Raw genomic sequence first — 18,507 nt, forward strand, 5'->3', positions numbered from 1 at the left:
GAGGGAATCTTTTTATCCACCAATTCCAAACTCAGTGATGTATCCCAAGAAAACAATCAGATAAATGGAAAAAAAAAAAAAAGGTGTATAAAGAAATTCACAGCAGCATGGCAAAAAAATGCTGGAGATAACTACACAATCACCTATGTGGAATTAAATAAATTACTTAAAGAAAAATCATGATGTATTCATTGCTAGGCAGCCATGACAGTGATGGCTGAAGAGGAATCCTTATTTACCAGCATGGATATACTTTTCCAATATAGCCCTGGGTGTGAAAAGCTGTTTATAAAATGATATGTATAACATAGAATTTCTGGAAAGAAAACCTGTGCGCGTCTGTGTGCACGCGCGATTGTGTATGTATGTATCCATGACAGAACCTGAGAGAGAAATACTTGCTTACCTCTGGCAAGCAGAGCTATGAGTGAATTTTATTTTTTGTATTTTTTGCTCTTATATTTGCAAGCAATGAAGTTCAAAAAACAGAAAAATGATAAAGTTATACGAATTTACACACATACTCCCACAAATGCTTCCCTATGTGATCCGAGCCAATGCCACCCTTGAATGTTCCACACCTACCTTTCCCTCTAGCTTTGAAAATCCAAGGGACAATCTGCATGTCAGGCACTGAGTTACATCCCAACCTTAGCAGGACTGATCCCTAACAGGATTAGAACCCTGGAGTGTGTTTGACCAGATGTGCAGACTTGGAGATAATTCCTGGGGAGTTTTTTTCCTTGACACAAAAGATCATTCTTTTGTCTTTGGGACAATAATGTCCCAGGCTGTTCAGGATAATTGCTGCTGAGGGCCAGGCAGAACCTGGCCTGCAGGCTGTAATCCTAGAGCAAATTTGTTTGAAGGCTACAGAAGTTTCATTTGTTCAGGAGGCCTCCCCAAGGGGCCCTTTTGAGCTCAGGGCACATTTTCTCCCAGAGGCCAGGGAACAGGTGGGATTGTGTGCCCGTGAGGCTGGAGTGCGACGTGGAGAGAAGAGATCTGAACCCGGGCAGGTGCCCTGGCTTCTGACCTTGATTCTGCTAAGGCAGGAGCTATGCCACTCCTGGCAGGTGAGTGCTTTTCTGGGGCCCACCACTTTCTACTATGAAATGAGGGCACAGAGGAGACCACCCTAGGGCCTTTTTGCTTTTAAATGTGATAATCCTGTGCATTGGCTGTGCATTTGGGGTTGGCTAGATGGGTGCAGAAATCTCCTATTCCCTGCATGTAAAACAGGATGTCTACAGTTATTACTGTCTTTCCAGCTAGCCAGGCTTTGAGAGGCTCAGGGAAAAAAAAAAAAAAAAAAAAAAAAAAAAAAAAAAAAAAAAAAAAAAAAAAAACATGAGACAACTATGTAAATTCAATAAAGAAATAATGTCAACCTTTCTTTTTTAAGTCCAGGGAGAAAAGCCTTAGAATATCACTTCCTGGGTGGGTGTGGTGGCTCACACCTGTAATCCCAGCACTTGGGGAGGCTGAGGCGGGCAGATCACGAGGTCAGGCGATCGAGACCATCTTGCCTAATACGGTGAAACCCCGTCTCTACTGAAAATACAAAAAATTAGCCAGGCGTGGTGGCAGGCGCCCGTAGTCCCAGCTACACAGGAGGCTGAGGCAGGAGAATGGGTGAACCCGGGAGGCAGAGCTTGCAGTGAGCAGAGATCACGCCACTGCACTCCAGCCTGGGCGACAGAGCGAGACTCCATCTCAAAAAAGAAAAAATATATATATATGTCACTTCCTATAACATGGGCTCAGCGTTTTGCTTCCTGGATCTAGTGACAGGTGGTCTCCCTGGCCGCCCGGTGGGCAGTATATGAACATCCCACCTGTCTGTGTATCCAGGACCCCAGTGTGCAGGCTCTATGCCGGGGTTGTGGACCCTGACCCCTCCTTCATATCTAAGCACTGACCAGTGCCTTCCCCCAGGGCAGGGGCTCTCATACAGGTTAGCAAAACCATGTTGCCATGTCTCTCCCCTCCTGCCCCGGGCCTTCTCATCTCCAGTCAGCTTTCCCAACTACCGGGTCTACTACATAAACACGCTTTTCTCACTGTCCTGGATGCCTTTGCTAAGTGGGCTCCAGTGTGTCCATTTCCCTTGGAATGTGTCCCAAAACCTTCACAGGACAACACAGCCAGGTCCTCACCCCTGCCTCCTCCCCGAGCTCCAAACCTACACACACTTGGTAGAGACAGGCTCACAACCCAGGATGTGACTGACCGAGACGTGTTAAAGCAACTCGTTCCCTCTCTCTGTCACGCTCTCTCCTCCTCTCACAGGAACACACACCCATCCCCTCACATTCACACTCACATGCATACTGACATTGCCACACGTATTCACACTCCCTCAAACTCACACACACTTCCCCACACACTCCCTCAAACTCACACACTCTCACACTCCCTCACACATCACCTCAAACTCACACACACACTCTCTCACACCCACTCACACACTTCCTCAAACTCCCTCACACTCCCCTACACCTCACACTCATACACACTCCCTCGAACTCCCCACACCCTTCGTCAAACACACACTCCTACACTTCCTCACACTCCCTCACACACTCCCTCAGACTCACACTCCCACACTCCCACTTTGTCAAACACACACTCCCCCACACTCTTCCTCAAACTCACACACATTCCCTCTCACTCCCTCACACACTTCAAACTCCCACACACTCACACTCCCCCACATTCCTTCACAGTCAGTAGTGAACTCACTTGCATGCACATGCCACAGCCCATGCTCACGGACACATGCTGACTGCTCTGTCCCCAGCACAGCATGGCACAGCCCACGGTGGCCCCACCTGCCCGCTGAGCGTGGCAGCCGCCGCCCCCACTCCACAGCAGCAGCATCCAGAGGAGGCCAGCCACAGCGTTCCCTCGGAGGCCAGCCATGGCTCTCCTGTTCTCGGGGACAGGCTTCTCTTGGCCAGGAAGAGACGCTGTTAGGGTCTACTGCAGCATGGCCTGTGTGGAGAAAGACACCCTTAGAGAAGGCTCTCAAGCTGAAAGTCTGTGAGAGGCAAACTCTGGGCCCCGCCTGGGGGAATTCCCCACACCCAACCTTCCAACCCATCTTCCCTCCCAGATTCAACTCCAGGCAGCCAATGTGTGACCTTCCAGAGCAGAGCCAAATGTGACCTCCCCTTCATGGATTTATGCCTGGATCCCCCCAGCCATCCGATTAGCAGATGGGCTTGCATAAGGGGGTAGGAGAGGGCCTTGTGCCTGAGGACTCCACACCACATCCCGCCTGGTATGGCTTGGCTGTGTGTCACCACCCAAATCTCCCTCTCTGAAATCCCCACGTGTCGAGGGAGGGACCAGATAGGAGGTGATTGGATCATGGGGGCAGTTTCCCGCATGCTGTTCTTGTGATATTGAGTGAGTTCTCAGGAGATCTGCTGGTTTAATAAATGGTAGTTCTTCCTGCTCTCTCACATATTCGCTCTCCTGCCACCATGTAAGAAGCACCTGCTTCCCCTTCCTCCATAACCGTAAGTTTCCTGGGGCCTCCCCAGCAGTGCAGAACAATGAGTCAATGAAACCTCTTTCCTTTATAAATTACCGTCTTGGGCAGTTCTTTCTAGCAGCATGAAAATGGACTAATACACCACCTAGAATCGTTCAGTATCATCGTCCTCATCTGAATATAGCACAGGGGCCTGCCATGATCTACCCACCCCTGTCCAGCCTGGCCTCTCCCCTCGCCTCACTCCCCGACCATGCTGCACTTGGTAGCCATGAACTTTCTAGCCATTTCCCACAGGTTCCAGGTGCCCCACACCTCCTTTTGCCCCCTGGGAAGGGCTTCCCTCTACCTAAAATCCCCACACCCACCCTGGGAGCCTCTGGCAATGCTCAGCTCAGATGCTCCCCTTCTGGAAAATTTTTCCCAGACCACTCACTTCCCTTTGGGTTGAGGGGGTCACTGCTCAGCTACCTGCAAGTGAACCCTGAGCTCCTCAGCAGGGGGCTGTGACTGTAATTCTCCATTTGCTTCATTGTCAGCCCTGTGGACTCCTTGATTCCTGGAGGCTGAGGCCAGGCCAACTTCACTGGGCATGGAAGATTAGGGCATTTACACATGGTCAGTAAGTACCTATGAAGGAAAGAACTAACGAAGAATTCTTCAAGGGATTCCTGAACCTCAGCGTTTGCAATGGTAGGGAAGTTATCTCAAAGGCAGTTGGCCAAACAATCCTCATAAGGGTTATTCTGCTTCAAATAATTGGTGAATACTTTTTAAAAGATTCTAATAAACAGAAAAATATGAAGATGGTGGCAAGGGAGTACGTCGGGAGTAAACTCATTTACCCTTTATAAAGTACCAGTCTGATGCAGGTGTTTACAGTGACCATAGGGAAAACTGCAGAGAACCATGAAATGGCATCCTATGAACTGGCGTGTCCACTGCAGCTTAGAGTCACGTGCCACCACTAGCACCCTGGACCAGGGCTAGGAGGGGTTATCCAAACATAAAAAACATGTGGCAGGGGAGGGAGCTTGTGGGTGTCTGTGTGTATGTTTCTGTTTCTGATTTTCTCTGAATTATGTTGACATTCCCACTCTTCATCAATGACAATCTAGAATGTTAAAATGAATCAGAAGAGAGCCTCCAAAAACCTGGATTAACCATGAAGAAAATAGCAACAGGTCTCTGCCTAATGACAAGCACAGGCAAATCAATTTCTGGGATTATCCCCCTGAAATACACCCATGTGCATATGCATGTGCGCATGCACACACACACACACACACACACACACACACACACACACACACGGAAAGCGAGCTGAATGCCATTTGAAATCATGAGCCACCAGGCTTCATCTGCTGTGGGAGCCCTGCCCGCCCACTGCGCCTACTGCAGGGTCACCCTCCAGTCCTAGGAATTATCTGTGGCTCCAAGGACACAAACATGCTCTCACCCTGCACTCTATCCAGGCTGCTTCTCCATCCTGGAACACCCCCACTCCACTTGACCTCCAGATGGTCAATCAGTTCTTCCAATTCCCTATGGAGTGGCTGTGGTCATTCCCATTCTGCATGCTATACCTGATCTCAGCCAGGTCATATAACTTGCCCAAGGTCACACTCCTGGAAGTGGTGGAGCAGGCATTGGACACCCCGTAACCAACAGATGCATTACTCCAAGGAAAGCCAGACCCCCATTCTACATCAAGACTAGGTGTCTCTGCTGCACCTGCATCCCCTTAGTCCCTGGAGGGTTAAGTCTAGAGATACGCCCCTGCCTCAAATTCCTCCTGCCCACTATATTCACTAAATGCCAATGTATCACACAGCTTTTTTTTTTTTTTTTTGGTTCTTTTTTTTTTTGATGGAGTTCCACTCTTGTTGCCCAGGCTGAAGGCTCACCGCAACCTCCGCCTCCTGGGTTCAAGCAATTCACCTGCCTCAGCCTCCTGAGTAGCTGGAATTATAGGCATGCGCCACCACACCCAGCTAATTTTGTTTTTTTAATAGAGACGGGGTTGCTCCATGTTGGTGAGGCTGGTTTCGAACTCCTGACCTCAGGTGATCCACCCGTCTCGGCCTCCCAAACTAGTGGCATTACAGGCATGAGCCACCGCGCCCGGCCTCACACAGCTTTTAGCACAGCATTTTTAGATTCATTTCATCAAACAGATGTATGGCCCTGTGCTGGGCTTATATCAAATGCCTCAAAAATTCTGTATGGAACGTTTGTTTTCCAACAACCCATTAGGTTATATCTATCCTTTAAATTTTGCCCACGGACTCTCATCTCTTTTCCCACACCTCCTGGTACCCTCTGCAGGCTTTGGGGCTGATATCTGGTTGCTTACATCTGGAGAAATTATTCCCCATATCACCTTCTCCCCTCTGATCCTTTGCCACCTCCCTGATGAATGAGTAGATGAATGAATCCAGTCAGATTTCTCACTTGAGGGTTAAACATGTATTTGTTCCCATGCGATCTGGCAGGGGTCCCAGGCACAGCCTGTGTCATGCCAGGCTGTGATCATCTGCCCAGGGCCTCTCTCCCCAGGGCTCTCACCTGTGGCCTAGTGAGGAGGGTTTTTGAAAGCAGTGACTGTGTCTTACTGGTTTCTGTAGTACTGGTGGCCAGCACAAAGCCCAGCACAGAACTGGTGCTCAGTTAATGCTCATATTTGAGGGGAAGGAAGAGAGAAAGGAAGAGCAGAGGGGAGGGAGGAAGAGTGAGAAAAAAAGGAAAGAAAGAAGAGGAGGCTGATGGCTCGGCTACCACAGGGAAATACTGAACTCAGAGAGTCGAGACTATTGGCAGTTTCTGAGCATAAGATCATCCAAGCACCTTTCCTGTCTCTATTCTGCCTAGGACTTACTAGCACCCAAACTTGATCTCCTTTTTTGATTTTGTCAACAGTAAAAGATTACTTAAGTGCCTATTACTAATAGAAAAGAGTATTAAGAGCCTGCTTCAAGAAATGCTAAGCAGTTTTTGTCCACATATTATCTAACTGGATCCTCACATTCATGCTGTGAGCTAGGAACCACTATCTCATGAAAAAAGTACAGCATGGAGGGATTGAAGTCTCAGCTGTGAGTGGTCGTGCTGGGATTTCACCTCAGGTCACAGGCTGTTCTCCATCCCCTTTCCATGCTGGGAATGTTTGCTCTCTTTTTTACATATATATTTTTTTACTTTTTAAAATTGTTTTGAGTACATAGTGGGTGTATGTATTTATAGGGTACATGAGATGTTTTGATAGGGGCATGCAATGTGAAATAGCCACATCATGGGGAATGGGGTATCCATCCCCTCAAGCAATCCAACTACACTTGAGTTACAAGCAATCCAACTACACTCTTTATTTTAAAATGTACAATTATTGTTGACTATAGTCACCCTATTATGCTGCCAAACAGTAGATATTATTCATTCTATTTTTTTACCTGTTAACTGTCCCCACCTCTCCCCACCCCCAGCCCCTCACTATCCTTCCCAGACTCCGGTCTCTCTTTTTTTTTTTATTTTTTTTAGATGAAGTCTTACTCTGTCGCCAAGGCTGGAGTGCAGTGGTGCCATCTCAGCTCACTGCAACCTCCGCCTCCTGGGTTCAAGCAATTCTCTGCCTCAGCCTCCGAGGTAGCTGGGATTACAGGTGCCTGCCACCACACCTAATTTTTGTATTTTTAGTAGAGATGGGGCTTCACCATGTTGGCTAGGCTGGTCTTGAAGTCCTGACCTCATGATCCACCCTCTTCGGCCTCCCAAAGGGCTGGGATTATAGGCGTGAGCCACCACACCTGGCCAGTCTCTCTTAACATTATATCTTGAGCAATGTCTGGGCTATTAAAAATTCCTTAAAAATGTCACCATTATTGGCTACCTAGAACTATACCTGTGGCACTGGCACCATTGTTTTAATTGCCATTTCTACTTTGGGACATTTAGTAGGCCATTTTATTTATTTAATATGCTACAGAGGACATCTTTGCACCTAAGTTTTACCCATGTGTAATTATTTTCTAAGGGTAGATTTGTAGAAAAACACTTAGGGGGTCATAAGGGTTTTGCAAGAATCCTGACTCGTATTGCCAAATTGCTTTCTGAAAAGGTTGTACCAATGTCCACTCCCTCCAACAGTGTGTGAGTGTGCGGGTGCCCCTCTCACCACCTACTTGGTAGCATTGAGTATTATCACTCCTTCAATCTTTGGTTAACTCAACAGAAGAGGCATTGTTGCTTGTTTCCTATGCATTTCTTTGTTCCATGAGGCTTATTAGCTAAGTGTATTTTCCCTTCCGTATATTTTATTTTCATGTGGCTGTACATTTCTAAAGATATTTTTCATGTTAAAGCCAAGGTCCTGGACAGGGAAAACAATACACATTTCACTATTGATTTCTTCATTTAGGAAATATTCACGAGTTGCCCCCCTGTGCCAGGTGCTGAGGATAGGTAGATAAATGACACTGAGCCTACCCTGCACAGGTTCTCAATGACCCTGTGACACAGGTAAGACACACACCAGGGGGAGGGAGGATCAAGTGAGTGCTGGTAGAAGGAAGCCCAGGGCATTGTGGGGGAAGGCAGAGAGGCGAGGATGTCCATTACCTGACTATTTCAGGGGAAGATCAGGCTTCCCAGCTTCCTTCCAAGGCAAGTTTGGAAGGCTGAACAGGACTCAGCCAGACAAAAAGTAGGTGATAATTTCAGGCAGAAGGAATGGCATCTGCCAGGCCCGAGAGGGGGCCAGAGTGTGGTACTTAGGGAACTTCCCCATGCACGACAGGTATGCAGGTTGCTCTCAGGAGAGGGATAATCTGGTTCCTACCACCTTCAGGGCAAAGTGCACTCAAGTCTTACCAGGGCTCTAAAGGCCACTTGTGAGAGCACAGGGTATAATAGTCTGAATGACAATACTCAGAGAGCAGCAGGAGGCAGCTACAGGAACAGGAAGAAAACCGCTGTCCAAAAATGGAACACATAAGGTCAGAGTTCCAAGGTCAGGAGGCAGATGGTCCATGGGAGAGGCACAGAATCTTAGCAAGTCAGAGCTGATCACCCACCCCCTCGTGCTTCACAGCTGTATGCAGACAAGGACTTGTCAGACTTGTCCATTCTGTTGCCCAGCACCTAGAACAGCTCCTAGCATGTAGTGGTCGCCTAAATAAGCATTAGATTGATGAATGATGAACGGCCAGTATCTGATGCTGTTATAGTATCGTATTACATTGGGGTAGCTAGAAATCATTCATTAGAAGAACATAGACATCATCAAGGAACTATGAAAGTAACTGATTATCACTTATTATCTACCATATGCCAAGCAGTATCTGATTATTGCATGAGCTCATGTGACTCTTCAAGGCAGGCATCATCATTTCCACTGGGTAAAGGAGGACACTGAGGTGGAGAGAAGGTATGTGTCATCTCCCCACGTCACACAGTTGGTGAAAGAAGGGACTGGGGCTGAAACCTAGGCCTCTTCTGGGCACTAAACCCACACTCTCTCCTTGAACTCAACAGATACAACAAATCCAAATATTAGCTGCAACTACTGAGCCACCTTTGTCTTGTGAAATAAAAAAGATGGTGGCCGGTGAGGGCGGGGAATAAAATGGATCATCCATTGTTGTTCAGTGTTTTCCCAGGCTCTAGAAATTTGATAATTTCTCTCACTGCAGAAACCGGGCTTTATCAACGTTGTAATCTCCAAGTTTTTAGAGAAATCTTTGTCAAATATCTTCCTAAATATTCAAGAAAAGAGACAACTAAAGACCAATATCCTTTATAAACATAGATGCAAAAATATTTACCAAAAGAAATGCAAATGAAATTCAGGCAGCATATTAAAAGTAACAGACACCATGACCAAGTGAGATTTATCTCAGGAATGCAGGAGTAGTTCAACATACAAAAATCAATCAGTGTAACATACCACATAAGCAGAATGAAGAAAAAAATACATAGTGAATCCAATCGATGCAGAAAAAGCATCTGACAAAATCCAGCACCCTTTCATGATAAAAAATAAATAAGACTATAAAAAAACTTCCTCAACATAATAAAGGCCATCTATGAAAAATTCACAGCTAACATCATCCTCAATGTTGAAAGACTGAAAGTTTTTGCAAGAACAAAACAAGGATGCTTCTTTGCCATATCTACTCAACATGCTACTAGAAGTTCTAGCCAGAGCAACTAGGCAAGAAAAAGAAATAAAAGGCATTCAACTTGGAAAGGAAGAGGTAAAATTATCTCTATTTGCAGATGGCATTATCTTTTTTTTTAGGGATGGGGATTCACTCTGTTTCACATGCTAGAGTTCAGTGGCACAATGACAGCCAACTGCAGCCTCGAACTCCTGGGCTTAAGCAATCCTTCTGCCTCAGCCTCCCAAGCAGCTGTGACTACAGGCACATATCACCATGTCCAGCTACGGATGGCATGATCGTATTGTGGAAAAACACAAATAATCCCCCCAAAACTGGTAGAACCAATAAACAAATTCAACAAAGTATAAGATGCAAAACCAGCACTCAAAGGTTTGTTGTGGGCTGGGCACAGTGGCTCACGCCTGTAATCCTAACACTTGGGAGGCCAAGGCGGGCAGATTGCCTGAGCTCAGGAGTTCGAGACCAGCATGGGCAACATGGTGAAACCTCGTCTCTACAAAAATACAAAAATACAAAAAAAAAAAACCTAGCTGGGCATGGCAGCATGAGCCTGTAGTCCCAGCTACTCAGGAGGCTGAGGCAGGATAATTGCTTGAACCCAGGAGGCGAAGGCTGCAGTGAGCCGAGATCGTTCCACCATACTCCAGCCTGGCGACAGAGTGAAACTCTGTCTAAAAAATAAAAGTTTGTTGTGTTTCTGTACACCAGCAATGAACAATGCAAAAACTAGGAGAATGATTTTATTTATGGTAGCATCAAAAAGGATAAAATGTTAGGAATAAATGTAATCAACAATGACACGTACACTGAAAACTATGAAACACTAGTGACAAAAGTTAAAGACCTAAATAAGAAGAAAGATATCTCATCTTATTGCTTAATGGTTGACAGATTTTCTGTCTCGGGTGATGAAAATGTTCTAGAAATAGAGTAATCACAGCAGATTTGCAAATTAGTACTAATCACCCCCTTTATCAGTGATGAACCTGGTTTCAGGAAGGATAGACAACTTCCCTAAGCACACACCCCTAGTAATGACAGCTGGTCTTGGCATCAGATCTGAAGGGCACCAAAGCCCATGCTCTTTCCAGCACTAAACCATTAACGTACATTACATGCTCATAAGTGCAGTAGCCACTTTAAGGGCTTTATAAATAATAATTCATTTAATCTGAACAGTAGGCATAATTAGCCCCATTGTACAGAGTAAGAAACTGAAGAACTTGGGCTTAAGTAATCCTCCCATGACTCCCACATCTAGTAGTCATGGGAAGGATTCAATCCCAAACAATCTAACCATAGGTCCATATTCAGTCACTCAGCAACATTGCTTCTCCCAGGATGTTTGCAATCTGGCTGCAGCAACACTTATTTCACAAGTACAGAAACAATGAGAGAAAAACACAAAGGATATAGTCAAACACCAAACTATGCGTCACCGAGTTTACAAGAAGGAGAGGACAACAGCATCGAAAGAGAAAGGGAAAATTTGCTGTAGAAGAAACTTTCAGTTAACCCCTGAGAGGGAAAAGCATGGCTTTCTTTATCCTGTTGATGTGATGAATAACATTAATTGATTTTCAGATGTTGAACCAGCCTTGCACACTTGGGACATATCCCACTTGGTTGTGATGTATAATTATTTTCATATGTTGCTTGATTTATTTGCTAATATTTTGTTGAGGATCTTTACATCTATGTTCATGAGAGTTACTGGTCTGTAGTTTCTTGGTATTAGGGCCATGCTGGTCTCATAGAATGAGTTAGGAAGTATTCCCTCTGCTTCTATCTTCTGGAAGAGATTGTGGAAAAGAGAATGGCTTTCTACCCAGAAATAAATGGAGTGTTCATAACAAAATGTTTACTGAGTGAGGAAGCCCTGGTATGGAATCCTAGCTTTGCCGCTTGGTGGCACGAATGAACATTTCTTATACTCAGTTTCCTCAACCATTAGAAAGGGATGATCTCTGCTCTATCAGGGGGTATGGTAAGGGCTACAGGAAATGATTTCTGCAAATCCTGCAGCACAGGCCATGGCACAGAGTAGGTGTTCACCAAACGTGAGGTTTCTGGAACTTCATCCCCTCCACACTCCCCTGCCCATCTCAGGTTGCAGCATGCATGGGGTACCATTATTCTATCCTCTCTCTCTCACCAGCCCTGAGCTGTTTTCAGGAGTTAGCTGCCAAGCTGGCAGGATGTAGGCCACACCCCTGTCCCTGGGAGGCAGAGCTCTGCCATTAGTCTCCCAAAAGTCCAGCAATTAATTTACTGAGCTGAGTTCCTTCCACAAGCCAGCCCATTGCCATAGTAACCAGCATTCCCATTCAGGGACCCAGAGGAGGGGGGAGGAAGAACACTGAGCAGAAAGCAATTTAGAGAGAGAAAATGAGATTCGGCAGATTGCTAGGGCAGCCTGGGCAGAGTTCGAGCTCTGTCTGAGTCAGAGGGTCTGGCCTCTACCCATTGAGGGTGGGGGCTGGGGGAATGAGGCACTGCTGATGTGTTGCTGGGGTGATGGGCAATGTTCTGGGCAGGAATCTGGTTGGGACATAAGAGCATAGTAAGTCTGTGTCCAGACCACTGAGCTGCGTCCTTCTATCACAGACCCAGCTTGGAACAACTGGCACAGTCTTGCTGAGCTGTCTGTGATGCAAACTGCATTTGCTGGTCAGAGACGGGAAGATAGAACCAGGTGGCTCCTGTCTTAAGAGGGCTGCCTGGAAGCCCAACCGAGCTTACCTACATCCTGGATTCGAAATTCAACTCTGTGGAGCTTGGAGCAAGTCCTCTTCAGTCAACAAATACAGACTGAGTACTTTCTACATGCCAGATCAGACACTGTCACAGGTGTCTGACTACTCTTGGGGAAGCTAACATAATGATTAAGCTTTTCAATCAGCATCCCTGTGTTCAAATTCCAATGAGGCTGCTTACTAGCTGTGCAAACTAGGGGAATTCACTTAACCACTCTGGATGTCAACTCTGATGTATGAAATGGGGATTAAAATACTTATCTCACAGGTTTGTTGTGTTTAATTAAATGAGTTACTATATATAAAAAGCCTAAAATGTACCTGGACATAGATGGTGCTTAAGCCACACTACTTTTATTACTTTCTAATCCTTAGTTTCCTCAACTATAAAATGGGAACAATATCCCCTACTTCAGCAATATGTGAAAGAGATTACATGAGACAATGGATGTGATCATTTTTATAAAGTAAAAGGTTTCCATTACTGTAAAAATTGGCTATCAAGGGGAGATGTGTTCATCTGAGCAATTCAGAGAACTTAGTTGATGTTGACTGCATAGGGGTACTGTGTATTTCATTGTTTTAGTGTGTAACTCAATCATGCCCTAAATGCATGGTAGGCATTTTACATTACACTTTGTCCAAGGAGCCTGCAGCCTAATGGACAGACAAGGAAGTAAATGCTTATATTTCCATATGGTCCGTGGACATGGTGTCATGGGAGCTGAGTGGACAAGCACCTAACCTGGGCCTGGGAGGTCAGGGAAGGCTTCCTGGAGGAGGTGATGCCTGAGCTGAGTCTGGAAAGATGAGTGGGAAGTAGGCAAAAGGACAAGGGCTGCCTTGACCAGGAATAGCCCACCTCCCATCTATTATTACTCATAGAATGAGCCAAGGAGCACAGTAGTTTGGAGGAAAAGATGCAGAAAACAATGAAAATTCAGGCTGGAGCAGAAGGTAGGTATTCATGGGGAGGAAGGCATTCAAGTGTAAGGAAAGAACATTAACGAGAAAGCCTAGAGACTTGTGCAACGACCCAGAGAAAAGGTTCAGACATGCTTGGATAGCCCCTGGGGCCAGTGGATGTTTACATGCATGAGAGTGGCATATACCAATGTGATTTAGGAAACTCTGTTGACAAGGATGGATTAGAGAGACCAATGAGGAGTTCTAGTGCAACAATTCAAACAGAAATCCCAACAACCTTCCGTAACACAGCCATGGGCAAAGTGGTCCAGCTGCAGATTCTATGACACTGGTGACTGGCAGGGAGCAGGAGATTGAGGGAGAAGAGTATCTGGAAGCAAGCCCAGATTTCCAGTTTGAGCATCAGGGAGCCAATCAGTGAGGGGACCAGATGAAGAGTGCAGGCTGGAAACACTGAGGTAAATTTGAGGTACCTGTAAAACAGTCAGAAGGAGAGATCAAAGGCAAATGGACACTTGAGTCTACAGCTCAGAAGAGAAACTGGAGCTGGAGATATTCCTGGACAAGTAGAGAAGAATAGAAAACACAGCTTTCAGTGGTATCAGTGTTTAGGCAAGAATCAGAGAAGGGAGAGAAGCCCCATATGTCCCATCTCTGACCTTAGTGTCAGCTTCACTTTCAATTACTACACTTTGTAATATAAGTGAGCATGCTACAGTACTTCTGTATCTTCAGTTTTCTTCCCCTGATCCAATATTTTCCTGTGACTTTTATGGTAAAGAGTATTGTATGGTGTATTTTTACCTTAAAAAACAAACAAACAAAAAACCTGGTTAGCTTGCTGTAGTGGTACATGCCTGTAGTCCCAGCTACTCAGGAGGTAGAGGCAAAAGGATTGCTTGAGCCCAGGAAACTGAAGCTGCAGTGAGCTATGATCACACCACTGCACTCCAGCCTGGACAACAGAGAAAGAACCTGTCTCTTAAAAAAAAGAAAAAAAGAAAAAAAAACTGTATTTTTCTGGGGTGGTATCAGCAAGGCCCAGCCAGGAGCTGAACATCTATCCTCACCTAGGCCATCTTACTATACCAAAATGAGGTGACTGTTTACTAAACAATAAAATTAAATAGAATCCAGAGTTTCTCAGGATAATAGCCAGTGTCGAGGATATAACTGAAAGTAACTCATTACGCCAAGAACCAGGGCAATTACAGCTTGAATGAGAAAATTCAACCAACTGACTCCAATGCTGAAATAACCCAAATTTTGTCACAAATATTTTTAAAGCAGAAGTCATAGAAATGCTTCAAAAAACCATAACAAACACTCTTGAAACAAATGAAAATATAGAAACTCTCAGCAAAAAATAGGAGATGTAAAACAGAAACAAAAAGTAATTTAAGAACTAAAAAAAATACAGTAACAACATTTAGAAAACATACAGCAGGCCTAAAACCAGACTGGAAATGAGACAACTGACTGAAAAATCAGCAAACTGAAACAACAGACCAATAGAATTTACCCAGTCTGAGCAACAGCGAGAAAACAGACTGGAAAAAAAAAGTGAGCAGAGCCTCAGGAATCTATAAACAATAGCAATATACATAACTTTCATATCACAGGAATCCAGGGAGAGAAGAAAGAGTATGGAGCTCAAAAACTTAAAAGAAATAATGGATGGTAAATTCTCAAACTTGCTGAGATCCTAGAAGCTGTAGATCCTATTTATCCCCAAACAGAATAAACCCAAAGAAATTTATGCTCAAATACATCATAATCAAACTTCTGAAAACCAAATAAAGACAAGTAAAAAAATATTGAAAGAATCTAGGAGAAGTGACACATTGTCTATAGTGGAAACACAAATGACAGCCAATTTCTTACTTGAAACCAAGAAACCAGGGGGAAATGGCACAACATTCTTCAAGTGCTGAAAGAGAACTGTCAACCCACAATCTTATATCCAGCAAACTCAGGGATAAAGGGGAAGAAAAGATAATCTCATAAGAAGGAAAACTAAGAGAATTTACCACCACAGGCTTACCTATGAAGAATTGCTAAAGGAAGCTTCCTAAACAGAAAAAGAAATGAGAGAAAGAGGTGGAGACTTTAACATGGGTAAAAATAAGGGCATATATAATAGAGTCTACTTTTCATGAGTTTTTAAAAAAATTATTTGATGACTAAGCAAAAGTTATGGCATCATCTGATATGGTGTTCAGCGTGTACAGAGGAAATTCTAAATCTGTTATTTGTATTTTAAAGGGGGAAAGGGTAAAGGGACCTAAATGAAAGTAAGGTTTCTACACTAAACTCAAAGTGGTAAAATGTCCATACTAGTTGACTCATGTTCTCTATATGCATTTCAGTACCTAGAAGCAACCACTAAAAAATACTCAATATATTTTTTCAAAAACATTATAAATAAATAAAAATGGAATTGTAAAAATTGTTCAAGTAATCCACAAGAGGGCACAAAAGGGGAAACTAAGGAATGAGGAAGTAAATGAATAAAAGGAAAACATAATACATTGGCAGACTTAACCCTTAAAAAGAAGCATACAATATACAGCAAAGTGCATGAGGAAGTTTGAAATTCCACTCAAGGCCAGACGTGGTGGCTTCTGCTTGTAATCCCAACGTTTTGGGAGGCCAAGGCAGGCAGATCACCTGAGGTCAGGAGTTCCAGACCAGCCTGGCTAACATGACAAAACCCCGTCTCTACTAAAAATACAAAAATTCATCGCCAAGTCAATCCTAAGCCAAAAGAACAAAGCTGGAGGCATCACACTACCTGAGTTCAAACTATACTACAAGGCTACAGTAACCAAAACAGCATGGTACTGGTACCACAACAGAGACATAGATCAATGGAACAGAACAGAGCCCTCAGAAATAATGCCTCATATCTACAACTATCTGATCTTTGACAAACCTGACAAAAACAAGAAATGGGGAAAGGATTCCCTATTTAATAAATGGTGCTGGGAAAACTGGCTAGCCATATGTAGAAAGCTGAAACTGGATCCCTTCCTTACACCTTATACAAAAATTAATTCAAGATGGATTAAAGACTTAAATGTTAGACCTAAAACCATTAAAATCCTACAAGAAAACCTAGGCAATACCATTCAGAACATAGGCATGGGCAAGGACTTCATGTCTAAAACACCAAAAGCAATGGCAACAGACGCCAAAATTGACAAATGGAATCTAATTAGACTACAGAGCTTCTGCACAGCAAAAGAAACTACCATCAGAGTGAACAGGCAACCTACAGAATGGGAGAAAATTTTTGCAACCTACTCATCTGACAAAGGGCTAATATCCAGAATCTACAATGAACTCAAACAAATTTACAAGAAAAAAACAAACAACCTCATCAAAAAGTGGGCAAAGGACATGAACAGACATTTCTCAAAAGAAGACATTTTTTTTTTTTTGAGACGGAGTCTCGCTCTGTCACCCAGGCTGGAGTGCAGTGGCGCAATCTCGGCTCACTGCAAGCTCCGTCTCCCGGGTTCACGCCATTCTCCTGCCTCAGCCTCTCCTAGTAGCTGGGACTACAGGTGCCCGCCACCACGCCCGGCTAATTTTTTGTATTTTTAGTAGAGACGGGGTTTCACCGTGGTCTCGATCTCCTGACCTCGTGATCCGCCCGCCTCGGCCTCCCAAAGTGCTGGGATTACAAGCGTGAGCCACCGCGCCCAGCAAAAGAAGACATTTATGCAGCCAAAAAACACATGAAAAAATGCTCATCATCACTGGCCATCAGAGAAATGCAAATCAAAACCACAGTGAGATACCATCTCACACCAGTTAGAATGGCCATCATTAAAAAGTCAGGAAACAACAGGTGCTGGAGAGCATGTGGAGAAATAGGAACACTTTTACACTGTTGGTGGGACTGTAAACTAGTTCAACCATTGTAGAAGTCAGTGTGGCGATTCCTCAGGGATCTAGAACTAGAAATACCATTTGACCCAGCCATCCCATTACTGGGTATATACCCAAAGGACTATAAATCATGCTGCTATAAAGACACATGCACACGTATGTTTATCGCGGCACTATTCACAATAGCAAAGAGTTGGAACCAACCCAAATGTCCAACAATGATAGACTGGATTAAGAAAATGTGGTACATATACACCATGGAATACTATGCAGCCATAAAAATGATGAGTTAATGTCCTTTGTAGGGACATGTATGAAACTGGAAAACATCATTCTCAGTAAACTATCGCAAGGTCAAAAAACCAAACACCGCATGTTCTCACTCATAGGTGGGAATTGAACAATGAGAACTCATGGACACAGGAAGGGGAACATCACACTCTGGGGACTGTTGTGGGGTGGGGGGAGGGGGGAGAGACAGCATTAGGAGATATACCTAATGCTAAATGACGAGTTAATGGGTGCAGCAAAACAACATGGCACATGGATACATATGTAACAAATCTGCACATTGTGTACATGTACCCTAAAACCTAAAGTATAATAATAAAAAAAAAAAAAATACAAAAATTAGCTGAGCGTGGTGGTGGGTGCCTGTTATCCTAGCTACTTGCGGGGCTGAGGCAGGAGAATCACTTGAACTCGGAAGGCAGAGGTTACAGTGAGCCAAGATTGTGCCACTGCACTCCAGCTTGGGCGACAGAGACTCTGTCTCAAAAAAAAAAAAAAAAAAAAATTCCATTCAGGCCCCTCAGTCCCCCAGGTGAGTTACATAGGTAACCTCATTCCATAACCTTGCCAATCACTGTAAGGCAGGCTTATCATTCCATTATCTATCTGTTTTATAGATGAGGAAATGGAAGACTCATGAGGCTAAATCATTCATTTTTGAAGGTTACATAGCCAGTGTGTAACAGAGAGAAGATATGAATCCAGGCCTGGAGAAGGAGGGAGACATTTACTATTTAACTTACCACACTCCCTGCACTGTACCAGAGCCTTCCACAAATAATAGCTTAGGCCAGGTACAGTGGCTCACACCTGTAATCCCAGCACTTTGGGAGGCCGAAGCAGGAGATTCACGAGGTCAAGAGATCGAGGCCATCCTGGCCAACATGGTGAAACCCTGTCTCTACTAAAAAAAATACAAACATTAGCTGTGCGTGGTGGTGCATGCCTGTAATCA

The 18,507-nt window shown here is 44.5% G+C and overlaps 1 protein-coding gene across 4 annotated transcripts in view; it reads right to left on the bottom strand.

Annotated features, from left to right (window-relative positions):
* The window catches only part of COL22A1 (collagen type XXII alpha 1 chain), a 327,237-nt gene that overhangs the window by 291,206 nt on the left and 17,524 nt on the right, over nucleotides 1-18,507 (bottom strand). For 3 of the 4 annotated variants that reach the window (XM_063643569.1, XM_055287347.2, XM_055287346.2), the window contains exon 2: nucleotides 2,835-2,997. The exons of the other annotated variant lie outside the window; for it this stretch is intronic. In XM_063643569.1, the coding sequence (XP_063499639.1) occupies nucleotides 2,835-2,925 (91 nt within the window). In that variant the 5' untranslated portion in view covers nucleotides 2,926-2,997. The remainder of the gene's footprint in view (nucleotides 1-2,834; nucleotides 2,998-18,507) is intronic. 4 annotated transcript variants of the gene reach the window in all.

This window comes from Symphalangus syndactylus, chromosome 7, assembly GCF_028878055.3.
Source record: "Symphalangus syndactylus isolate Jambi chromosome 7, NHGRI_mSymSyn1-v2.1_pri, whole genome shotgun sequence".
Taxonomy (NCBI): domain Eukaryota; kingdom Metazoa; phylum Chordata; class Mammalia; order Primates; family Hylobatidae; genus Symphalangus; species Symphalangus syndactylus.